The sequence below is a fragment of the Miniopterus natalensis genome, chromosome 10 (assembly GCF_054644295.1).
Source record: "Miniopterus natalensis isolate mMinNat1 chromosome 10, mMinNat1.hap1, whole genome shotgun sequence".
NCBI lineage: Eukaryota > Metazoa > Chordata > Mammalia > Chiroptera > Miniopteridae > Miniopterus > Miniopterus natalensis.
In genome coordinates this window covers 4,571,999-4,597,597 of record NC_142090.1, presented here as the reverse complement: position 1 = coordinate 4,597,597, position 25,599 = coordinate 4,571,999, and the positions used below count along the sequence as shown (strand labels likewise).

The 25,599-nt window shown below is 49.4% G+C and overlaps 1 protein-coding gene across 1 annotated transcript in view; it reads left to right on the top strand.

Moving 5' to 3' along the window:
• The window catches only part of CNTNAP2 (contactin associated protein 2), a 1,301,514-nt gene extending 1,282,866 nt beyond the window's left edge, over window positions 1-18,648 (top strand). Inside the window, exons 22-24 of the mRNA XM_087820965.1 lie at window positions 1,160-1,399; window positions 13,787-13,867; window positions 17,258-18,648. Of these exons, the coding sequence (XP_087677091.1) occupies window positions 1,160-1,399; window positions 13,787-13,867; window positions 17,258-17,457 (521 nt within the window). The 3' untranslated portion in view covers window positions 17,458-18,648. The remainder of the gene's footprint in view (window positions 1-1,159; window positions 1,400-13,786; window positions 13,868-17,257) is intronic.
• Window positions 18,649-25,599: the final 6,951 nt, after the last annotated feature.

Here is a 25,599-nt window from a genome sequence, read left to right as displayed (position 1 = left end):
GAACAGAGGTGGGAAAGCATGTTCTTCCACAGCACGACTCCCCAGAGGAGGGATTTGAGGCCAAAGGCATAATTTTTGTCATTTCTGGCTACCTCCTTTACTTATTTACTTAATAGTTTTCTTCAAATGGATTCACCGTTTTTACTTAAATAAACGTATGTCAGAAGGAAAACATTGAGCCCTGGCTCATTTGGCCCAGTGGTTAGAGCATCAGCCAGCAGACTGAAGGGTCCCAGGTTCAGTTCCAGTCAAGGGCACGTACCTCAGTTGCAGGCTCGATACCCGGCCCCCAGTGGGGCGGGTGTGGGAGGCACCCAATCGATGTTTCCCTCTCTCTCTCTCCCCGTTCCACTCTCTCTGAAAAGCAATGGAAAAAATATCCTAGAGTAAGGATTAATTTTTTTAAAAAGAAAAGCATTGATGGTAAGAGGAAATGTTGGTGATTGTGACCATAAAATAAAACATCAGTACCGCTTCCTATAATAATAAAGCATTGGTAAATGTATATATGTAGCATACTATGGGGATATTATGAAATTCAATACCTTTGCCTGCTGAAGCATCCAGGCCTGAGATCTGTTCCCTCTTTGTTAGAAAATAGCAAGTGTTGGCATAGCAAAAAAGAGAGTCCAGCCTGGCTGGTGTGGCTCAGCGGCTGAGCATCGACCTAGGATCCAGGAGGTCACGGTTTGACCCCCGGTCAGGGCACATGCCCGGGTTTCAGGCTCGATCCCCAGTAGGGGGCGTGCAGGAGGCAGCCGATCAATGACTCTCATCACTGATGTTTCTCTCTCTCACTCTCGCTCTCCCTTCCTCTCTCTGAAATCAATAAAGATATATTTTAAGAAAAGAATCAAGTGAGTGTTGTTAGTTACAGCAATATCTCAAGTATCCGGAAGGTAGTTATGAATGTGTTTTATTTTATCAAATACAGTCTTCTCCTGACCCTACCAGGTTCCCTAGTAATACAGAAGGTTCTTCTAAAGTGAAGTCTCCAGGCCTGAGCCTTATCAAGTCATTAATATTTCATCTAAAAGAACAGAACACCTTAACCTGAACCCCGAGAGTAAGATCTGGACCCAAGCATTCAGACGAGTGTGTTTTACAGCCGGAATATCGTGAGTGGGATAACATTTCTTACGTTGTCTTTTTCTTTCAGAAACAGGGAAGATTGACCACGAGATTCACAAGTACAACACCCCGGGATTCACTGGGTGCCTCTCCAGAGTCCAGTTCAACCAGATCGCCCCCCTCAAGGCGGCCCTGCGGCAAACCAACGCCTCTGCGCACGTGCACATCCAGGGCGAGCTGGTGGAGTCCAACTGCGGGGCCTCCCCGCTCACCCTCTCCCCCATGTCGTCCGCCACCGACCCCTGGCACTTGGACCACCTGGACTCAGGTAAAGCTGAAAGCAGCCTTGGGCATATTGCTTGTTTGCTTTAAGCCTCAGTTTCCTCACCTGTAAAATGGGGTTGGTAACAGCACCTCGCTGGCAATGTAGTTGGAGGATTGAGAGCGAAGGAATGCGTGGGTACGAGAGGTCTCAGCACAGTGCCGAGCTCACATCAGGTGTCAGAAGTTCCCACCGTCAGCCTGGCCGGTGCGCTCAGTGGTTAGGGCGTCAGCCTGCACACCAAAGGGTCTCGGGTTTGATTCCCGGTCAAGGGCGCGTACCTGGGTTGCAGGTTTGCTCCCAGCCGGGGCATGTGTGGGGGGCAAGTCGATGTGTCCCTCTCACATCGATGTCTCTCTCCCTCTCTCCCTTGCACTTCCTCTAAAAATCAATGGAAAAAAGATCCTCAGGTGAGAATTAACAAAAGAGAAAAGAAAGAAAAAAGAAACATAGAATCTCGGGCCCTCACCCCAGACCCACTGCGTCAGCATCTGCATTTTAGCAGGATTCCCAGGGGACTTGCCGTGTGCACGTGGACGGCTGAAAGCACTCACCTGTGCAGTGGTTCTCCATCTCAGATGCACTTTCACGTTACCTGGGGAGCTTTCAAAAATCCCGGTATCCAGGCCCCACCGCTAACCAATCAAATCAGATGCCCTGGGGGCGAGCTGGCAGGTGTCCATCGATGTGAAACCTCCCTGGGCGGGGGCCAGGGGGGTTCCGATGGGTAGCCAAGATCGAGAATCACTTACCAAAGAAGAGAGCAGCTTACTAACCAGCCCGCTTGGTGAGCCCTTTTAAATATGGTTACCAAAAGAAAAGGAGATTAATGCCCAAATAGTACAACAGAAAAACAGCTCATGAAAGGCGCTGAAGCTTTTAGGTGGGGAAGCCTCAACTTGAAAAGCTGTGGCCATAAGCTCACCAAAGGTCAGGCCCCTCTGACCATCCTATGGGGAAGCTCATGGAGACAGGAGTTTCCTTCTAAACTTGAGGACGGCTGGTCAGCCTTCTCGCAACTGGGAAAGCAGACTTCAGACAGAAGAGCAAGAAATCCACAGTGTGGGGCCCGACCCAGCGGCTCTCGTGAAAGCTAGTCAGTGTGGAAGCCGCCGCACCCCAGGAAGGAACCTCAGTTTGAAGATGTCCAATTATTATTCAGTTTCTTGAAACAGCCGCAAACTTCACTTGAAAGGATATCGGGGGGTAAAATGCTGCTTAAAACGAAGTATGCAGCCCTGGCCGGTGTGGCTGGGTTGGCTGAGCACCGTCCCGTGCACCAGGAGGCTGCCGGTTCCTTTCCCAGTCGGGGCACATGCCCAGGTTGCGGGCTCGGTCCCCCCCGGGGTGCATGTGGGAGGCAACCGACTGATGCTTCTCTCTCACATCGATGTTCCTCTCTCTCCCCCTCTCCTTTCCTCTTTCTCTAAAATCAATAAAAACATATTTTTTAAAAACTGAAGTATGTGCATCTTTGAAAAGAAGGCGCGGCCCTGGCTGTGAAGAGTGGGGCGTCCGATGGCCTCAGTATTGAGGGTTGGTGGCGATCAGCCGGAGCCCCTCACCTCACACCCTCACCCGGGCGCGTGCTTTGCAGAGACCTGGAGGCTGGAATTCAAGACGTCCCCCCTTAGGCCCCGGGTTCTCTCTGCTCCCTTACGTTTCTTTCTTACTGAGATACCAGACGGTAAAAACAGAAAATGCATTCTAAGCTAAGCTGGCTCCGTGCAATGAGATCTTTTTCCTCGCCTGGACACTGCCGACAGTCACTCATTGCGTCTCCCGTGCCTTGTGGGCCCTGCCAGTGTTTTCCAAGGCGAGGGAGGCACAGTGGGGCTGGCCGGGCCGTGCGCCGCACAGCTGGGAGGGAAGACGCTGGCTCCTGCCGGGCAGTGTGGCGCCTTGGGTCGCGGGCCAGCCGATCACTGTGGGAAGAAAACCGACGTGGCATTGCGTGACAATACAGTCGCCGCCTGTCTGTTTCCCTGCAGCCCTGCTCGTTCTGTCGGAGAGAAAGTCTCCGATTGGTTCACTCTGTTGAGAGCCCCGACAGGGTTATAAAGTTTTACCAGTGTATTTATGTAAATTAGAAATTGGATCGAGTTAGTGAAAATAAGTAAATAAATAACTGTTACGTTTTGCGTGGAAATGGCAAAAAATGTGCAGGTGGTTCCCCGGTGATTGGAGTGTGGAAGGGACCGGGCGGTGTGGCCGGATCGCCACGCACTCAGGGCCGAGCCCGGGTGTAAGTGTGCGTCTTTACAGGGGGAAATGGTCAACAAAATTGTGTTGACTTGACTCGAACCAGTTCCGCTCTATTAGGAACATCCAGTCACTGTTTTTCCTGCCTCTTTTTCCCATTGATAAAGGTACAGGCTGTTCCTAAAGCGAATCATTACCGTCCTGAGGGTTATTTTTAGAACAGTAGTTACAAGGTAGAAAAAACCTACCCAGCCCTGAGCTCCGGTGCATCGACAGGCCGCAGAGCAGGGGACAATTGCTGGGATCTGGCCTCTCAGTCACGGGCTCTGTTCTTTCTTGTTGTCGAATCCAGGGAACCTTCTTTCCTTGAAACAGCAAGGACTTCCCAGCAGACAGGCAACTGCAGACAGCAGGGCCCACTCTGTGAAAAATAAAAACAAGCCCTGGCTGGTGTTGCTCAGTGGTTAGAGTGCCGGCCTTCGCACCAAAGGGCCCCGGGTTCGATTCTGGCCAAGGGCACATACCTGGGTTGCAGGTTCGATCCCCAGCCCCAGTTGGGGGGAGTGTGGGAGGCAAACCAATTGGTGTGTCTCTCTCACATCAATGTTTCTGTCTCTCTCCTTTCCACTCCCTCTGAAAAGCAATGGAAAAAATATCCTCAGGTCAGGATTAACAGAAATTTAAAAAAACACACCAACAAAACAAACACCAGAAAAAGTATACTCAAGAGTTGGAAGCCATCAATTTCTATGCTAAGAACCAACTCCGAACTGCACAGCACCGTGTCCCGGGGCATGCCTCGTAGCCTCGGGGTGTTTTATCACATTCGTGATACTTGGTTCTGAATACACCAGGCCAAAGGCCACATCCTAGGACCTTTTGTAAAATATCATATGATAGACATAGCACTTTAAGACGTAAGGCTTCATTCCCTAAGGAATCTTGTGGTTTTCAAGATTAGCCCTGGCCGGCGTGGATCTGTAGTGAGAGTGTCGACCTGCAGACTGAAGGGGATCGGGTTCGATTCCCAAAGGTTGCAGGTTCAATCCCTGGCACCTGTCAGGGCTCAAGTGGGAGACAACCAGTCAATGTGTCTCTCTGGCATCAATGTTTCTCTCTCTCTCCCTCCCTTTCAGTCTCTCTGAAGATCAATGGGAAAAAAATGTATGTATATATATATCCATCCTCCGGTGAGAATAACAACAACAAAAAAGATTATAACTATTTAGTAGTTTCCAGAACTTCTAGTGCCTAATATTCCCAGCACAGGTACAACGACTTCCACACCTACATTAATTTACAGGTGCACCTCGCCCAGAAGGGCCCCGGGGAATCAGCCTCTGCTGGGTGCTGGCAGCTGAACAGCCTCCCCTGTAACCTGGGCCTCCCCGGCGCCCACCCTGAAGCTGACCTGCATTTGACTGAGGGGCTCTTGAAGGAGCTCTCAGTGGATGGGACGTGGAAAGTCCAGGAGCATTGAGCAGAGTGGAAAACAGTTAACACGGCCCAATTGTCCTCCTGTCCAGACCAAGGTCAAGGTTGTCAGGAAGCCAGGAGGGTCCAAACCCAAACTTGCCCAGTGGGTTCACTCGGGCCCACAGAGCTGTTGAAAAACCAGCCCTCTTAGTAATGAGGTTCCCCCAAATCAGTAGGGAGCTCGATGGAACATGGCACCAGGGATCACTCAAGGTAACCACCCTGCCCCAGGTGGGTTCCAGAATGTTCAGTCTGCCCAGCTACTGCGAACCGAGAAATTCGGCTCAAACTCACCACAGCACCTGACCCCTGGGAACGAGAGTTTGACTTCTAAACGCTCCCCTACCCTCCCTCTAGTGCCCTGATTTTTAATGACTTGATTTCTTGCCTATATCCCAAATTTCCTTCCCACCATCTGAAGATAAAATATTTTTACATCTTCGTGTGCAAGAGAGTTATGGATATGACGAACGTTTAAAAACGGCGTGTATTTATTCAGTTCCCTTCATAATCACAAGCTGGTAGTTGGTTGGCTTTACCACCTGCAAGCACTTAAAATAATCTTTCCAGCTCTTATAATGGCATCTTAATTATTCCTGAGCGGATCCCTTTTTCACCCGTCTGCTAAGATTGCATGATTAATGCGCTTCATCTCTGCCACCTAATCTTTTTATTCTCCTGCGTGTCTTTTGTTCTCTTCAGTGACCCACACAGCACACATTTACTCAAGTGCAAAGAACAATTATTATCTCCCCTTTTCTAATGTGTGCTTTTCCTGCAAGTGATGCAAATTCTGCTCTTCTGCAAAAGCACCAAGAGCATTTATTAAGCTTATGTTAAATATAATGTTAGGGTTACAGATTTTTTTTTAATGTTTTTTCACTGATTTCAGAGAGAGAGAGAGAAACATCAAAGATGACAAGAGGTCACTGATTGGCTGCCTCCTGCACGCCCCCTACTAGGGATTGAGTCACAACCCAGGGCATGTGCCCTGACCGGGAATCGAACTTTGATCTCCAGGTTCATGGGTCGACACCCAACCACTGAGCTACGCCGGCTGGGTTAGGGTTACAGATTTTTGATCTGTCAGTCACTTAAGTTGTTTCCATCTTTTGTTTTCATAACGACTAGCTTTGTACACATGGCATTGTTGAGTCAAGGGGTGTATTTTTAATTTTTTTTTTTAATGCCTTTATTGATTTCAGAGAGAGGAAGGGAGAGGGAGAGAGACAGAAACATCAATGATGAAAGAGTCATTGATTGCAATCCAGGAATCTAACCACGATCTCCTGGATCACAGGTCGATGCCCGACTGCTGAGCCACACCAGCCGGGCGACGTATTTTTAATTCTGACAGCTAGTACATATCACCTCCAGCCCAATACACGTCTTAAGGATCAATAAATGTGTAAGATATCTTAAGGATCCTGTTTTGATCAGTCGTATCGGGGTTAGTATCTAATGCCATCGCAACATCTAGGGAGGTGACCATGTGCCTTTTCTTCTGTGATAGCTCAGTGGTGAAACTGTAGTAATAGATTTCCAGTTAGTGGACCCAGCTTTCATTCCTGGCATTAAACACTTTAGTCACGGTGAGGGATTCTCTCAAGATGTAACTAAAATCCTTTTACCAAACTTTGTTTAGTTTTTTAAAATACGCCTGTAGCCCTAGTCAGTGTAACTCGTTTGGTTGGAGCATCGACCCCATACACGGGGCGCTGGGGAAGTGCAGGGAAACAGGCATCCTCGTTGCTGTGGCAACTTCTCTGGCGATGGCAGAGCCTCTGACTCCATCCAGCAAGTCACGGTATTTGTTTTCGCCTCATTTTTGTGCGGCAGAAATGTTCTGTGTGATGCCCACAAAAACAAAGTAGGTTTGAGTCGTCCACAGGTGTGTGTGTCTGTCCGTTAATATTCTCGCATATTACTCGGGGCCACTCGGGGAGCACAGCTCCCTCCAGGTTAATTGGGCATCACCCCCTCTATTGACTTGTCATTCGGAAGGACTGTTGCTGGAACCTCTGAGTGTGAATTTTCCCCTGGGCAAGGGGTAGGGGGTCCCTGCCAGTCTCCACCTGGAAATCTGGCTCCACTTTTGCTGGCACACAGGGGCCTTGTGTCCTTGCCTGTGATTTCAACGTTGCAGAAACATTGTCCAGGTGACGTTTTGGCCCAATGCCGTCCACTCTTCGGAGGAAGGTCTCTGTGCAAACATCAGTAATAAACAGGTGGCCCTTCGTTTCGCTCACTGGAGAAGGTGTTTGACCGATGCCCTGGGCTCTGCAAAGGCGCCTCGAAAATGTGAAAGAGCAGGTGGATTCTTGACTCTGCCGTCAGTTTCTGCCCAGGAACAACCCGTAAGGCTCAGGGGGAAAAGTAAAGTCAACTTTATGTTAAAATCTAAATGTACACAAAGCCCATATGAATGTGGGTGCAGCTTTTTTAAACATTGAGAATGAATCGCCTTGACATTCCCCTCTTGGGAAAGGCTGAGCGTGGTTTTCAAGAACTGACTTGGGAATTTTAATTGTTAGAAAACGAAAAGATAAAACCAGAAATAACAGCTTAAAATTGTAAAGCATGTCAGTTGCTGAAATGCTGTCAGGGCAGGATTTTGTCTGACCCACGGTGGCCCTGTAGGTGTGAGTGGACACTAGTAGGAACATGAGACTCGGAGAAAGCAAACGCCTTCATACCCTCAGGAAACAGCGGCGTGGCTGCCCAGGGCTCGCTCAGCCCTGCCTCACACCGCACACCTGGAGACCCCTGCTGCCGACGCCCATCTCGAGATGCCTGCTGGGCGGTCAAGGCTGGGGACCAGCCCCCTGTCCGCAGCACCTTGCTCTCAGGGACGCAGAGACGAGCATCGCCGGGCCCGAATTTCACATATACTCCCCTCAGATTCAGTGCTCTCCCGCCTTCCCCTTGCTCTCAATGAAAATAATGGAATTTAAACATAAAAGAACTCCAGTTCTTTATTCTGAACTGTCTTCCATCTTCTGCGACCCCGTGACTATCAAGTGGAGTCTGAAGTAGGGAGTCCTTTGCGCACCTGTGGGTGAAATTCCCCCTGCTCTGCACACTCCCCCCTTTTTGTTTTTAACTTTCTCTTTTTTGATATGGACTAAGTCGTGCCCAGGACAGCTCGGGCCAATTAAGTATTTTTTCACACTCTGTTGACATGAGTGAGAGGAAGGGCTGGGCAGAGCCACGTGGCTTATGCTGGACGTTGACCTCAACATCTTGATCAGAATGGGTGCCGGGCCCGGGAGGAGCCCATTGGTGGGGAAGCATTAGGAAGTTTTAGAAACCTTTTCTTTCCCAGGTTTTCTTCGATGACCATTGGTCGTTCCACCTGCCAACAAGCAAAGACACTGTCTTTTGAGATCTGAGGGTAATTCAGGGAGAGAACAGCACCAAAGACGGCGGGAACATCCAGCGTGGGGGCTGCAGTGTCAGTTTTCTGAGATCAGCCTTCTTGGAAGACAAGACACGTCGTGGGATTGGAATTACATGTTTTCGCTTCTGCTAATGCAGCCGAAAAGAGCACTTCAAAAGCACAGGCCCTGCTGGGCATTGATAAAAGACTTAAACTATGTGCAGAATTAATTTTTAAAGCACTTTAGCTGTGCTCTCTGCCCCTTCCTAATAGACCACGCAGCGGGCCGGATGCGGTGCACGCCCCTGCATTCTCAGAAGCCCTCCTCCCGTGCCCTGGTTTCCGAACACTTAGGAATAAAAAAGGGTCAATTTTACATTTTTTTTTAAGGAGCAATTACAGCAGACATCCTACAGAACCAGAGCCGTATGAATATTGACGGAGCGAGTCCAGGGAGAGCAGGAGCCCATCCATCGCCTGGAACCGAAGACGTGTTCTGCAGACTGAGATAGAGGTTGTGGCAGAAGATGAAGTGTTTTTCCGGATGCTCTTTATTATTACCCACTGGACTTACCTCGAAAGACACACACGATGATGTCAGCAGCAGATCAGTAATCTTCAGTTGTTTCCAAAACAGGCAAACTTTGGCCCTTAACTGACTAGAAATTCACCGGTGGGAAGTGAGGGGAGACCCTCCCTCCTGCCTGGTTCCTCAGATGATTAAAGGCGCCTCCGTATTCTCACAAATGACGAAACTCGTCTTTTGACTCTAATTTAGGTGATCAAAAAGTTATTTCAATTAGGCTCCCAAGCTAGAAGTTCTGCACATCCAAAGCCTTCACGAACTCTTGCCCTGTGCCCAGTGGAGATGTCCTCAACAGGAGCCTGAAGGCAACAGCTCCAGGGTCTCCCGAAGACGGTCAGCTCACGAGCAGTGCCAACTCTTGACCACTGTCTCGGAGAAGACGTCAGGGAATGCCTTTAGAAGATGTGCTCTGGGCCCGGCCAGGCGTAGCTCAGTGGTTGAGCATCAACCTAGGATCCAGGAGATCCCAGTTCAATTCCTGGTCAGAGCACATCTCGCTCTCCATCTCCATTCCCCTCTCTCTCTTAAGTCAATAAAAACATATTTTTAAAAAATGCCCTTTGGGACTTGTTCACTATGTTTGGTGGCTTTAGCTTCTTACCGTGGTGATTTTCTCAACCACCCCTCTGTTTGAAAATGAGGCTGTTCCCATGGCCCAGCAGAGAGCCAGCTCTGGCTGCCGCCGCTTTGCTGGGAAGGAAACCATAGCCCGTGTCAGCAGGGACCCTGGGTCCCAGTCACGGGCATCAGGCTTTGTCAGCGCCCACAACTGTGCCCCAGCATTTCATCAGGTGGCAGACGGTGGCTCTGGCGCTTTGGGATATTTGATATTAATCCCTAAACGGCCTCAGGTATTCCACCCTGAGCTGCCTCGTAGGTCAGGGCCCAACCCCGCCCACCGGTGCAGGAACGAGCCACGAGGAGACAAGAATTCTTCCAAAAAGCAAATCAGTGCACTTCAGAAAAAATCAACCACCCAGCATTTTTTAAAATATGTCTGTTCTCATATATGCCTTTGACTGCATCTACGTGGAGACATCACAGTATTTTTCCATTAAAATACCTATTTATTCTTACTCAGACAAAAGAATGTAATGTCAGCCTAGCCTGGGAGCGTCAGTCAATCTTTTTCCTGAAAGGCAATTGAGACAATTCAGAAATTGGCTTAAAAAAAAACACTGGAGCCCGGCCAGTGTGACTCTGTGGCTGAGTATCAACCCCTGAACCAGGATATCAGGGTTCGATTCCCGTCAGGGCACAGGCCCGGGTTGCAGGCTCGATCCCCAGCTGGGGGTGTGCAGGAGGCAGCCGATCCATGACAGTTCTCTCATCATTGATGTTTCTCTCTCTCTCTCCCTCTCCCTTCCTCTCTCTGAAATCAATAAAGATATATTTAAAAACAAACAAAAACACTGAAAGGAGGGAATCGAACAAAATCAATTGCTCATGCAGTCCTTTTGTATAAAAGTTGACATTATTTAAACAACCAGGACATATGGCAGAGGAGAGCTTCCTTTATTCTGTTTCTTTTCGCCTAAGGAATCTCTTTGGGTCACCGGATCTTGGACACTCACGCAGGCTGGAGATGTACGGTTTTGTTTCACTTGTCAGAAGCCAAAACTACATAATCTCTTCCCCATTTGAAACAGGAGCTCTGGCTGGCCAGCTTTCTGTAGAAACCGAGGTGAACGGTATACGCATAGACGCGAGACTGAGGCTCACTCGGCCACGGGCCACGGGCGGGTCCCTGGATAAACACGGCCTGGCCTTGACCAGTCCCCGCCCCGCCGAACGTGACCAGCAGCGGCCTCTCTCGAATAAAACAGCAGCTCCTTCTACCTTCAGCATCTCAGTCGACAACCACTTGTTTTCATATCTGTTTCTAATGCTTAGAACACATTACTTAGGAAAAAAAATAATTTTCTGCCATACCACTCAAATTTGAAGAAAGAAAATAAAGTGAAAGGAAACAAAGAAGCCGGAAAGAACAAAGGCCTGTAGACATCATCTAGCCCAGACCCTGCTGCAAAAAATAGTGCTGCAATTTAAATTAAATTAGAATTAATAGCAGTTTTGTTGGAGTGTCTCAGATTATCACTTTAGATGCTGAAGCTTAAGTGGTTTCCATGGAGATAGTTTCTCGAGGAGATGTCAGCTCCTATCTAATTTTTTTGTCCCTGATGTATGACAGCCTGAAGCTTTTAGTGCCTTTTATTCTGGGGTAGAGAGGAGGTTATGTTAGATAACCTCGATTTATTTTTATATGCACTTAAACGTGTGTTTTATTTGCAATCGGTTCCTGAGCCTAAAGTCTACAATTTTACATATTTTGAAACGTAGTAAATAAGAGCCACAACGACCTTATTTATATTCTGCAATGAAAAAAAAAACAAAAACCCACAATTCTGTTTTATTCCATCTTCTCCCTACCTGCTCAACGGCACGGGCAAGAAGTTTGAGGCTGAGGTGAAGTCGTTTGGAATATATCTATTAAAATAGCCATCACTGTGCTCACCCGAAAAATGTGGGTCTCTCAAGGGAGTGAGCGCTCAACATGCATTAAGACAACCAGGCTTAAGTTATAAATAAAGCCAGGAAAACCGGGGTGCTCATGCTAAAAACAGAACCCTGCTCTTGGGCTTCGGGAGGACTCCTGCTGTACCTGCAGGCTCGCCACTGGTTGCTCTCAGGTAGTCGCCCAGGGCCAGCGGACACAGGAGGAATAAAAATGCTGCCTCGCGGTAAGGGTTGGGCTTAGGCTTTCAAATTTACACCTGCCCGGGCGACTCTGTTGTCCAGAGAGGCTACACAAACATTGACACACCTCCTAATGGACTGATTTTCATTGCACCAGTCAACGAACATCCAGTTAGCTCTGCTCCGTGTCTGCACGGCCTGTCATTGGGACGGCAAACGTCATCGAGACCGGCCCCAGCCTTTGAGAGGGCGACTACGGCGGAAGGAGCGACAAGAATTAAGATGGGGGCCTTTGAAAAGAGGGCGGACACATGCCCCGGTTGCGGGCCCCATCCCTGGCTGGGGGCGTGCAGGAGGCAGCCGATCCATGTTTCTCTCTCCCTCCCTCTCCCTCCCTCTCTCTCTGAAATCAATAAACACATTTTTAAAATGCCTTTTTAAAAAAGAAAAGAAAAACGGAGTCCTTAGTAAGAAACTCCCTGAATCACGACACAAACCTGTTTCATCAGCGTGTACACATTTAATTATGCCCAATAACTCTTTCAATTTTTTTTTTACATTTCCTTGGTGCCACTCAGTAGCCACGGTTCCGGCTACACCAAGGTCACCTGCCTTCGGAGAAGCTGCCGCTATTGGAAGATTTACCTTAAAGCGTAACTTCTCAGGCAAAAGTCGAGCAAACATGAAATCATTTCTGACGTTAAATTAGCTTATATGAGTGACAACAGATGTTCTCCTGACCTGTAGACAGACTTCAGAATCTGTTTGCCTTTTGCATGCTTTCAATTTATTTTATCTTAGAGACACATCTAAGTTTAATACAAGTGATTTTTTTTTTTTATAACAGGGAAAGAAAGGATAGTCATTAGGCAATTAATAGTCTTCTCAGCTCTCATGAAATATTACCCCCTTGTAAAATATTCCTGGAGTGTACAATGTTTTGTTAGAGCCATGTAAAATATTAATAGTAAAATGAGAATACTTTTTTTTTTAATCCACCTGAGGATATTTTTTCCATTGCTTGTCAGAGAGAGTGGAAGAAGGAGAGAGAGAGAGAGAGAGAGAAACATCAATGTGAGAGACACATTAGCTGGTCGCCTCCCACATGCACCCCAATAGGGGCCGGGGATGGAGCCTGCAACCCAAATACGTGCCCTTGGCCGGAATCAAACCCTAGACCCTTCGGTCCACTGGCCGATGCTGTAACCACTGATCAAAACCGGCTAGGGCAAGCAGTGAACACTTTTTTTTGGTGGGGGGAGGATAGGTTAAGGAATTTCCTTTATGTGCTTTCCATTTCCTTCTCGTTGTAACTGTATTTTTATCTGTCCTGCGATCCCCCCTTCTTTGTCTCTCTTTTTCAGTTGGTTTCCCAGATTCTTTTTTTTATTACTGTTGAGAGTATTACAGGTGTCCCCCGTTTCCCCCCGTCACCCCCCTCCACCCCTCTCCCACCCCTCCCCAGGCCCCGCCTGTCCACTGTGTCCGTGGGCCGTTCGTTTATGCCTGTAAGTTCTCTGGTTAATCTCCTCCCGCTTCCCTCTGAGACCTGTCTGTCTGTCCCACGCTTCCATGTCCGTGGCCCTGTCTTGTTCGTCGATCTGTTCTGTTCCTCAGAGTCCACAGAAGCGAATGCTTTTTAAACCCATGCCGCACGCCCTGACAAGCTCCCCCGTAAATAGAGCCAGTGCCACCCGTGGTGAGACGGATGAAAGTGGACAGGAGGCAGGCTTCAGCCGAGCTTAAGGAACAGCACCCTCATCCAGAAACTCACGTCGGTGGGCCTGGGGGGCAGCCCAGGCAGCTAGAGATTCTCTGATACCCTCCAAAGGAGGCCCAGCGCGCCTCTGGGCCTCATGCCAGGGACACGGCAGGAGCGGAGGTGGCCGTTGCTGTGATTCTCGCAGGAAACGACAGCAAGACGGGTCCACCTGCAGTGGCATGTCATTTGGGAAAACGGGACGCGAAGAGCTGTGTGAAAAGATAGGCACCGCGTTCCTTGGGGTCTATGGTTGTCACTTGCCCGCCTGACCTTCCGTTTCTCTCTCCACAGCCAGTGCTGATTTTCCGTATAACCCAGGACAAGGCCAAGCTATCAGAAATGGAGTGAACAGAAACTCGGCCATCATTGGAGGTAGGCGACCCGTGGCACAGGCTTTCCTGTGGCGGCTCCCCTGGGGGGCGCTGTCATTCTCAATAAAATCATAGTCCAGGGGAAAAGCGAGTTGTCCAGATTTTTATGACTCGTTTTGCTATTTAAATGTGGCTTCAGATTGTGAAGTGGGGGCGTGGATAAGCTGTGGTGATGTAGCCTGGCTGCTTTCTGATGCAGGCTCGTGAAAGTAAGAATGATAATGGCCTGGCCAGCGTGGCTCAGTGGTTGAGCGTCGACCTATGAACCAGGAGGTCACGGTTTGATCCCTGGTCAGGGCACATGCCCGGGTTGTGGGCTCCATCCCCAGTCGGGGGCGAGCAGGAGGCAGCTGATCAATGACTCTCTCATCATTGGTGTTTCTCTCTCTCTCTCCCTCTCCCTTCCTTTCTCTGGAATCAATATAGTCTTTAAAAAAAAAAAAATCAACTTATTTAACAGGTCATTGACTTTTGACACTCATACACCCCTAACCACCACCACAATGAAGAGACAGGAACATTTCTATCCATGAAAAGCTCTCTTACGCCCGTTGTAGTCTGTCCTTCCCTTTGCCCCACTCCCAACCAAGGCAGCCTCTGAGTTGCTTTTTCTCACATGGATTACTTTTGCTCCTTCTAGAGTTTCATATAAGTGGAATCACATAGAATATAATCTGTTGTGCCTTCCTTCTTTCGTTCAACAGAACAGTTTTGAGATCGATACTCAATGTTGCATATATTGATCGATAGTTTGTTTATTTTAGTGGCCCATTTGTATTCCATTTTAAGAATGTGCCATATTTGTTTTATCTACTCACCTGTCAGTAGATGTTTGGTTTGTTTCCAGATTTGGGCTATTTTGAATAAAGCTTCTGTGCATATTCTTGTACAAGTCTTGTGTGAACATAAATTTTCATTTCTCTTTGGTAAGTCCTAGGAATGCAATTGCTGGGTGTTATTGAAAGTGGATATTTAACTTTATAAGAAAATGCCACATAGTTTTCTAAGATAGTTGGACCATTTTACATTCCCACAATCAATATCCGAGAAGTTGAGTTGTTCCACAATCTCATCAACACTTGGTGTTGTCAGTTTTCTTCATTTTAGCCACTCTAGTGGATGAGTAGTGGTATCTCATTGTGGTTTTAATGTGCAATTATCTGATGACTAGTATTGTTGAGCATCTTTTCATATGTGTATTGCCATTTGTAAATCTTTTGTGCAGTATCGGTCTAAATCATTCCCCATCAAAAGTTGTTGGATTGCTTGATTTCTTGCTATTGATTTGTAAGAGTTCTTTTTATATTCAGGATACAAATATTGTCAGACATATGTATTGTGAATATTTTCTCCCAGTCCCTGACTTGTCTTTTCATTTTCTTACTGGTATTTTTTGAAAAGCAGGAGATGTTAACTTTGATAAAGTCCAGTTTTTCTAATATTTTTATTGTTTGTGATTTTTAAAAATCCTCTTGAAAAAAATCTGCCTACTCCAAGGTTGTGAAGATTTTAGAGTATGTTTTTTATGTTTTATAGCTTTAGTTTTTATTATTAGGTTTACAATCACTTTAAGTTAATGTTTGTATGAGATAAAGGTCAAAGCCATTATTTTCCAAATGAGTATCTACTTATTCCAAGACCACTTGCTGAAAAGACTATATTTTCCCAAATTTAACTTCCTTGGAACTTTTTGGCAAAAACCAATAACCATATTGTGTGTGTCTATTTTCTGGACTCTGTATTCTAGTGGGGTTTTTTTTAATCTCTGTATCTTTTCTTAGCCAATACCATGCTTACTTTACAGGTGTATCTTTATAGTAAGTCTTGAAATAAGCTGTATAAGTTCTCCAGTTATTTCTTTTTCCAAAATCATTTTGGCTGTTCTGAGCCCTTTGCATTTCCATATAAAATTTATAATCAGCTTATAGATCTATACCAAAAAAAAAGTTTGTTGTGATTTTCATTGAGTTTGCATCTTGGCAACACTGACCCTAAATATGGTATATCCATCATTTATTTAGGTCTTTAATTTCTCTCGGCAAGGTTTTATGGTTTCCAGTGCAGTCTTGAACAACGTTTTCCCATTTGTTCTATTATAAATGATATTATTTTATTACTTCTATTTTCCAAGTGTTTCTTGCTCGTATATAAAAATACAATTGATTTTTGTGAATTGACTTTGTATCTTGTGGCCTTACTAAATTTACTGTTAGTTCTGGCAGTTCTCTTTATATTCCTGTGTAGAATTTTCTACATAGACAGTCATGTCACCTGAGGATAAAGAGAGTTTTTACTTCTTCCCGTTCTGTACATTTTTTATTTTTCTTGTTTTATTGCACTGGCTAGGGCCTCCAGTACAATTGTGGATAGAAGTGTTAAAGAGCTGACATTCTTGCACTGTTCCATATTTTAGGGGGAATGAATTTAATCTTTCACCACTAAGTAGTATGTGAGCTGTAGGTTTCTCATAGACCCCCTTTACCAGGCTGAGATGGTTTCCTCCTATTGACAGTTTCCTGAGAAGCTTTATGATAAATGGGTGTTGAAGTTTGTCATATGCTTTTCCTGCATCTATTGAGATTATCATATGGGTTTTCTCCTTTATTTTCCTAATGTGTTAAATTACAGTGCTTTAGTTTGTTAATGTTAAACCAATCTTGCATTTCTAGAATTAACACCACTTTATCATAATACGTTTTTTCACACATTGTCGGGCTTGATTTGTTAAGATCTTATTAGCCGGTTTTGTTCAGTGGTTAGACTGAAGGCCCTCAGACAGAAGGGCCCCGGGTTTGATTCTGGCCAAGGGCACGTGCCTCGGCTGTGGGCTCGATCCCAGGTCGGCCCAGGGCCGGGGCAGGTATGGGAGGCAACCGATCAATGTGTCTCCCTCACATCAATGTTTCTCTCTCTCTCTCCCCCTTCCACTCTCTCTCTGAAAAAGCAATGGAAACAATATCCTTGGGTGGGGATTTGTAAAAAAAAAGAAGAGGAATATTGCTCGATACTTTTTCCTAATATATTTTCCTGGCTTTCGTGTCAGGATAACACTGGCCTCATAAAATGAGCTGAGTAGGATTTCCTCCTCTGTTTTAAGAAAGATGTGGAGGGTTAGTATTATTTCCTTAGGTCACTTTTGTTAATAGTGCTTTTTAGGTCTCAATTCCTGGTGATTTTCTGGTTTTTTGTCCTATCAGTTACTGAGAAAAGACCGTTGACATCTCCAGGTATAATTGTGATGGGCCTAACTCTCCTTTCAGTCCTGTTAACTTCTGTAGTTGTTTGGGGGGCTTTGTGTTTTCATGGGGGAGAGCGGTGTTGGCGGGAGCCGCGGGGAAGTGCCGGGATACGCAGGATTTCTCTAACCCGAGGCCTGTCCTGTCTCCGCCAGGGGTCATCGCCGTGGTCATTTTCACCATTCTCTGCACCCTGGTCTTCCTGATCCGCTACATGTTCCGCCACAAGGGCACCTACCACACCAACGAGGCGAAGGGAGCCGAGTCGGCCGAGAGCGCCGACGCCGCCATCATGAACAACGACCCCAACTTCACGGAGACCATCGACGAGAGCAAAAAGGAGTGGCTCATCTGAGGGGCGCGGCGGGGCGCGGCGGGGCCGGGCCGCTCCCGCTTCACTCTCTAGAGCACACCCTTCAGAGCATCAGCACAAGCTGGGGGAGGCAAGCGGCAGAGAACCCTCGAGACTGGCTGCCACACGCGCGCACACGCACACACACGCACACGCACACACAAGTAATACTACTTTTTAATATTTCTTTATAGCTGAGTTTTCCCTTCTGTACGGAAACAAAGTAATACAAAAAAATGCTTTTAGAGTTTAAGCGATGGTTGACATTTGTAGGTAATCCCTGTCTTATTTTGTGTGTGTTTAGAGGTGTTCTGAAAACCCATGGTAACAGGGCAAGTTTTCTACATTTTTAACAGCCCTTAGAATGCGGATATTTTTCCCTTGAGAGAAGCCGGCGCACGGACCCGCGGCCTCCGGCCCCCTCGACCTCGCGCACAGTCAGCGTTCAATGGGCCGCCGTGGTTGCCGGCTCGCCTTCATGTACTGTTCCCTTTGATGCCCTGCACGTCGGAGAAGGAAGGAAAGGGCAAAGAGAGCCTGGCGTGTGCCAGTGTCTCAGCCTGTGCCGGTTTTCCGGGAGCTCCCGCCCAAGGCCGCCAGGGGGAGAAATTTGCACGGCACGTGGGAAGTAACGACGTCATCATCACAGCGGAGAGGAGCACTGAGCGCCAGGGCAAGTACCAGGGCAAGGATTTCCCCACCGGGGTGGCTGGCTTTAGTTTTCATCGGATTCTGCGCAACCTGTGTTTGTTGTCTTAGGCCCGTTCAATATCTGTACCTGTCACCGGTGACCGGCGGTCACAAAAGATTTTCCTCTGCTTTGCCTACAACAGGCTGGATTATATTCCATTATACGTTTATTTCTGCTCCTCTGGAATCCTGTGGAAAAACACCGCCGTGTTTTATGTCGTCTACTCCCTGGACCGCTCTGTCTAAAACGGACACGCCGCTCGGCCCAGGGATCTTCTCTGGCAGAGACGCTTGACGCTCTGGCTCGTCACCATCCTGGTCACCGATTGTTGCTCCTCAGAGAAGGGACCTGTCTAGTCAATCACATGTCACCTTAATCAGGAAGCTTCACCAGTTTATTCCAAATAACCCATTGATTTTATTTGAAAATAATTAATATAAACCAATGGGACAAAACTCCTATTGAAACATCTAAAAAATAATTTCATTTACTTGATAAAAGATTACACAGATAAAAGATTACACAAAAGTTATTTCTAGAATGACTGCCATTTATGATCACTATAGTTCAGGCTCTTGTACTCAGTACTTTGTGAAATTTCTTTAGACTCCAGCACCTGGCCACCTTTTTCCTCCTGCTAGGCAAGGTGAGCGTGAAAAGGGACCGTGCTGCTCTCCTGAGAGCCTGCCCAGCGGGACGGGGATTCCAGTTTGCTCGGTCGGGGCCGATGTGCATACTTTTCAGCATCCTTGGTACGCCTGAGTTCCTGGAGGGCCTCGGTTTCCCGAGTAGGGAAGTGTCATCCAGAGCTGCCAGTGGTACGTGGCACAGTATGTGGCACACTCCACAGGAGGCACGACCCGTCCGAGTCCGGGGGACAGACCACACGGGACTCCGAATGCCCTTTTCCAGCTGCTGACCTCAGGCCCTCTCACGAGCCCCCTTGACTGAGAAGGGTCTCGATCCCTCTCCTGTAAAGCAGATTAAAAAGGAAAGGTATTCAGTGTGACGAAGTATCGCAGCACTGGAACATTTACCAGCGACACACACGGAGGGCAAAGGCCATTGATTGAATCAGGACGACTACTGCTCGGGGCTGTCAAATTGAAATAGCAAATTTTAAACGTTATGTTATAGAAAGGTTTCCTGTTTGTTGAAACCTATTTCACAGGCATTACCTCTGCACTTAACAAACAGTGCAGGAGGGACATTGATTGTCTCTAGCTTTGTTCTCTATACATTGTCTCAACCCCCCCCCAGCAAATAGGGAATTAAAACAATCAAAACAGCCCCTGATACTAAAACGTTCGCACCCTTTCTCTCTACTCTCCTTTCCACTTTCCTGTTACAAAGTGTTAAACGTAATGCCCAACACTTCTCTCGCCAGATTTCCAGGCCTAGGGCCCTGGGATGCCTGCCCGGATCAGGGGGTCTCCCGTGTCACCATCCCTTGGGACAAGTAGGACACAACAGAAGTATGACAGCCTCTGCCCCTAAGGGGGTCGCAATCCAGCCGGCAGACAGGACACAAAAAGGTGGGCTTCTCGTTGGGACCGTGGTCTTCACGATAATTTCCGAGCCTGTTTATTCCTGAGTCTATTTATGCAGCTACATCCAGTCCGTTCTAAGTGGTCAATACTTTGTTTACGTGAAGAAAGGAAGCCGGCTTCTGTCCAGCCCCCTCCCTGGGGAGTTTAGGACAGTGCCGCCCGGCAGCCGGACGTTGGGCCCGAGCCCGGGCCTGTCTTGCTTCATGGACCGCATCCCGCAGGATCTCGACGTCGTCCATCCCGGTGCGTCACCCGTCAGGCACGAAGCCCAGTGCCGAGCATCTTTGCCCGACCAGACAGACAGAACAAAAACGACAGAACAAACCAAGAGGCAGTTTACGGTTGCAGGGAAAACTGCCACTGGGTGCCGGCTGTTCGTGCAGGAAATGGCCTCCGTGTGTGCAGCGGGCACCTGCGTTCTGAGAGAGGGGTGGGGACTCGGGGTGGCGTCAAGTCAGTGCCGTTCCAAGCTCTCAAAATAACAGAGTCCCTAGAGCTCCAGGAAGCCAGCCCTACGGGTGAGAAATTTGATGGTTAAGCTCTCCTCTGGCCCTTCTAACGCTGTATTTTCTCCCCTGTGGCTTTCAACCAACGCTCAAAAAAAAAAAAGCAACTTACGTGAAGTTTTTAGAAGAGCTGGGGACACGAGCTTGAGTGCCTTTGTTGGGAAATGTCCTGTTGCCCTGCACTCGATGGATGAGCCCCCTTTGCCAACAGGAGCAGGAGCCCGGGCACCAGGGAGAGAACTGGCACAAGCCGGAGAGAGCTTCGTGCTCCGGCTGAACGTCCGCTGAGCCACCAGGTGGCGCTGCGAGCTGGGCACGGACGCCACCTCCAGAAGGCACCTGGGGATGTGAAAGCCCAGTGTCAGCGAGGGGTCGGAGGAAGCTTTGATTTCCGGCTCTAGCAGGATCAGTCCCTCCCTGGCCTTGCAGTTGTCCTCACGGTGTAAACATCTTCACGGTTCCTTTAGGTGTCACACCTCCAGACGATTAGCACCCGACCTGAGCCCCTTCATTCTTCCTCCTGTTCCAGACCCTGTCCGGCGGTTTTCGAGAAAAGAGGCAGCAGGTGATCAAATCGAATGACACTTGAACCCCAGTTAGCCAGCCAAAGGCAGGTCAGGCCGCACACGGCTCTCCCAGGAGAACCAGCGGGCCCTGAAAGTGCGAACCGAGAACCGCGTGTCTAGCCGATTTGGGCTGAAAAGCAGTGGGCACCGTTTCTTCGGTGGCATTTGGGGACCCTGAGGACGCTGAGAGTCAGCTGAGAGAGCCCCCGCCCTTCCCCTCCCTCTCCTGGCCCCTGTGTGTGACCGTCGCCAAGTCCCTGGACCTCCGTCTTCCTTGGCCTGTGCTTCAGATAGAGCAGTTTTGCCGACTTTGTGAGACCGCTGAGGGGCACTGATTCCTGAGGGCTGGGCACTTTGAAACCCAAATAAAGGCCAGAGTCGGCGGAGCCCCGGGGAAGGCGGCCTTTCTGGCTTTGGTTTTAAGTCACAACAAGAGGCACAGTGCAGCCAAGTCCAGGAAGGTGGCAGCACGCGGGGCATCGCTGTGCAACTGCCGACATACCCGGTGGGCTGCCAGGGCGCCAGCGTGTCCACACTGCGGGGGGCAGCACAGTGCGGGGCTGGGAAATCGGGGCGTCCCGGGCGAAGCTCCCACCGTGCGCCTCGGAGCTCGCCCTGCTCTCGGTGTCATGGGTCTCGCTTATCAGTGAGACGACATGAACAACAAATGTGACTTTTTGCGTAGCCCGCTGGCTCTGGATGATATCATTGGAAACCAGATTCCTTTCCCAGCAGTATTTTTTTTTTAATTTTCATCCAGTTTTTGTTTCCTTTTTTTTTTTCTCCAAAAATCTGTACAAATTCAGAACTTTTGTTTTTGAATGAGCTGCCCTAATTATCTCACTTTTGCAAAAATTTTAAATAAAATTAAATTGATTTTCATCATTTCTAATTTTCCAAACACTTCTGGCCTTTTAAAAACCATACTTCACTTTTTGGGTACAAGAGGTGTGTAAAACGGATTGTCAAGGAAACAGGGAAACCGTGTCGAAAAGTCGGTTAACTCCCCGTTGAGTGAAGACTGGCAGGAGGTGCTAGAGATGGGGGCACGTAGGTCTTGTGTCTAACAAGCGTTCGCAAGTTTATTTTTCAGGTGAAAGTGTTCCCTAAGGACAGGTCTGCGTAGCCCGTCTGCCCCATTCCCACTCCTCGGCTGACTTCTGGTGGATGCTGGACTCAGACGGCCGCGAAAACACGAGGCCCCTCTCAGGCCGGCCCAGAGACAGTTCTCAGCGTCGCTCATCTTGTTCCCTTTCGTCGGGTTTTCCGTTTTTCCAGTGAGCATGGTGGCTCCCGAGGCTCGCGCCGTGAAAAGCTGGCCTAAATGTTCTTTCTGTAAAGTCGACGAGGGTCCCGCCCCTGTGAAATGTCACGAAACTTCACCCTCTGAAAGCAGCAGCATGTAACCGAGAGCGGACGGGGACGTTCTGTATGTATGCCTAACCTTTGTGAATGTTCTTTCATTTAACTGAAATTATATTAGAAACCAGATTGATAAATAAAAAAAAACCCAAAAGAGTTTTAATTATCCTAAAAAGCGAGTCTTTGTGTTTTGTTTCACTCGAGTCTCTTCGAAGCAGTTATTAGCCTCCAGCAAAGAAAGTCCCAAGCCCTGACGTTACTACATCTCTCGGGGGGGGGGGGGGGGGGGGGTAACCTTTCCAAAAGCTGTGGAGACAAGGCCCCTCCTCTGAGACAGGTGCCTACACCCTGTGAGCCGCCCGGGGCCACACACTCCTCCCGGCTCCCTTTTTTTATTTGTTTTGTTGTTAATCCTACCTGAGGATATTTTTTCCATTGATTTTTAGAGAGTGGAAGGGAGGGAGGGGAGGGAGAGAGGCACCTGTGTGAGAGGGACACGCCGCTTGGTCGCCTCCCACACGCACCCGGGCCGGGGGATCGAACCTGCAACCCAGGTACATGCCCTTGTGTGGGGATGGGGCCCGAGACCCTCCGGTGCGAACGCCGACGCTCTAACCACTGAGCCACACTGGGCAGGACCCATCTTTCTTAAAGTGGCTTCATGGATATTGGGCTTCGTGTTTCGGTTCAGCGGCTTCTGCCCCGGGGATGGACGGACAGACACCCACTTGTTTTTCACGGGCGGAAATCGCAGGCCGCGCTGGGAGCCGCCTGGGGCTTTGTCCAAAATGACCCCTCTAAACAAAATGTACAGAGCCCGTTCGCTTTTGTGTTTTTTTATCCTCTCTGGAGGAAATGTTTTTTTATTGATTTCTAGAAAGAGAAGAGGGGCGGGGAGACAGAGAGAGAAATGTGGATGTGAGAGAGAAACACCGATGGGCGGCCTCCTGTACGCGCCCCGACTCTGGACCAAACCCGCAACCCAGGTATGTGGCTGGGAATCGAACCCACAACCTTCCTGGTGTACGAGACGCTGCTCCCACCAAGCGAGCCCCCCAGCCAGGGCGGGAGCTTTCATTCCGAGCAGCAACCTCGCCGTTTGCGAGCGCAGCAGGCACGTCGGTTACCCCCAGACCTGTCGTTGCGAACTCACTGCAGGGCAGCCCTAGCGTGTGGTTAGCATCCCGCCTGGTGCCTGGGACACGCGGCGCAGAAACGGGAGTCGGTGTGAATCATCTTAAAAACGCGAAACCAGCCGACAGGGCGACGTCATTGTGAACCGGTCACCCGCCCTGACGCCTGCAGTGTATTTTTGTGTTTGACTTGGGGGGGGAAACGTATTGATGCTTCTCAAGAAAACAACTATTTTCTGCAACAAGGAGGAGACGGAACCGACAGCAGACGTCGGGTCACACGACCAGCTTCCTTGGAAACGTGGCTCCTCGCTGGCCGTCCCCCGACAGCCACTAGCAGAAGCTCCAGGGGCTGTGTTTTCCTGGAGAAATCAGCTGTCAGCTGTGCCACCAACTCTAAAAAGGTGGGAGGAGCCATCACAGGTGAGCTGCCACCCACCTAATCCTAGTAGAGGGGATCCAACCGGGTGGGGACAGAGCACCTACTGAGCGACACGCGGGCCCCAGGACATGATGCTGGTGAGTCAGACACCGGCCCGCAGGCGGAGAAGGGCCTGAGGAGAGACGGGTGCTGGGCCGGGCACTGCGCACGAGCTGAACTCGCTCCTAATGAGGAGCAGCTGTCGGCGGAAGAAGACTGAGCTCGAGTGAGCAGATCCGAGGGAATCCCCCCGGAGGGCACGTGTGAGACCATCGTGCTAAGTGAAATGAGCCCGACACCAAAGGACATACATCGTATGAGCCCTTCGCGTGAAGCCTCTAGAACAGGCCAAAGCACAGGGACCCGATGCTGAGTCGAGGTTGCCAGGGCCCGGGGGGGGGGCAGGAATGGGAGCTGCCTCACGGGCACAGGGTTTCTGCTTGGGGGGAATAAAGTTTTGAAAATGGTGGTGATGGTGGCACAGCAATTAAATGTTCTTAACGCCGCCGATTGTGCCCTTAAAGATGGTTATTGCGCTAAGCAAAAAAAGTCAGAAAGACACATACCCCACGGCTTCACGTCGGCGTGGAATCTAACGCACAAAATAAACAGAACAGAAAGAGACTCACAGATGCGGGGAACAAACGGAGGGTTTCAGGCTGGGGGTGGGCGAAAACGGTGACGGGACTGAGGACGACGAATTGCCGGCTATAAAAACAGCCCCAGGGACGTCAGGGCAGAGCAGGGACTCCATCAGAAATACTGTGATCACTGCGGATGGCGCCGGGGGGCTCCTAGACGTATCGGGGGATCACTTTGCAAGGCATATAAATGTCTGGTCACTACGTTGTACGCTTGAAACTAATATAGTATCAAATGATAATTATAATTGAAAAAAATTAAATTTTTTAAAATGGTTAAAATGGCAAGTGATTCAGCCCCCCCCCCCCCCCCCGGGTCCCACTCAAATGAGCAGAAACGCCCGCACCTGCCCGGCTGCTGCCCAGGAGGGGCCACAGGTGCGCCGACGCTCACGTGCCCGCGTCCTGCACGCGGCCGCGGCCGCCCGGGCAGTGGGTGATCGGCCGCAGGGAGCCGGGCGCACCCAGGATGGCCTCACCGCGCGTGCGGGGCCCCCCAGCTCTGGTCTGCCCCGGAGCTGCGTTTCCACCTGGAAGGTGAGCACGTGTCCCTCAGCCGCAAGCTGCGGCAACCTCCCCACAGGACCGCTTCTCGGGAGCAGGGTGACGGGCCCGCAAGGAAGCCATCGGGAGACGGGCTCGTTAGCGTTTCCTTGAGGCTTCTGTTTTTCCCGGGAGGCTGAACGAGCCCGGAGGCCTTGAAACGTCCAGGAAAACATTCGGGGGTGTTGGCGGCGTGGGAGCGTCTCTCTGGTTGATATTAACCAAGTGCTGTGAGAAACGGCCTCCGGGGGGTCGGAAAGTGCCCCCACAGGTACCTCGGTTCTTTGTGCCCCCCCCACCCCATCCTGGCTGCAGAGCTCAGGTGCTTCCATTGAGACCCAGTTATATCCCTGGTTGTCGCGCTTCCCTTCTAATCGAAATGCCGTTGAAAAAAATGTCCTTCCTCTTGGCAGACTAGCAACGAGTAATTTTGGCTTCATTTCAAAGTCTCATCCTCACATCTTGATTGCAGTGTTTCAGACACGGCCGGAATGCCTGCCGGAAAACCCCCTCTCCCAGGGTGGCGCGGGAGTTTTAACTTCCAGGCTCGCTCTCCCCCCGGGGCCTGAAGCCTTGGCCCCCGCGCTCTCTCTGAGTGTCCCCGGAAAGGGAATAGCACGTGCCAAGGCCCTGGGGCAGGAGCAGGTATATGTAGGTGACTGGGGGAGTGAGCAGGGAAGAAGCCACGAGGGAGCCAGGAGCCACGTCACGTGGGCCTCTTGGGTCACGATG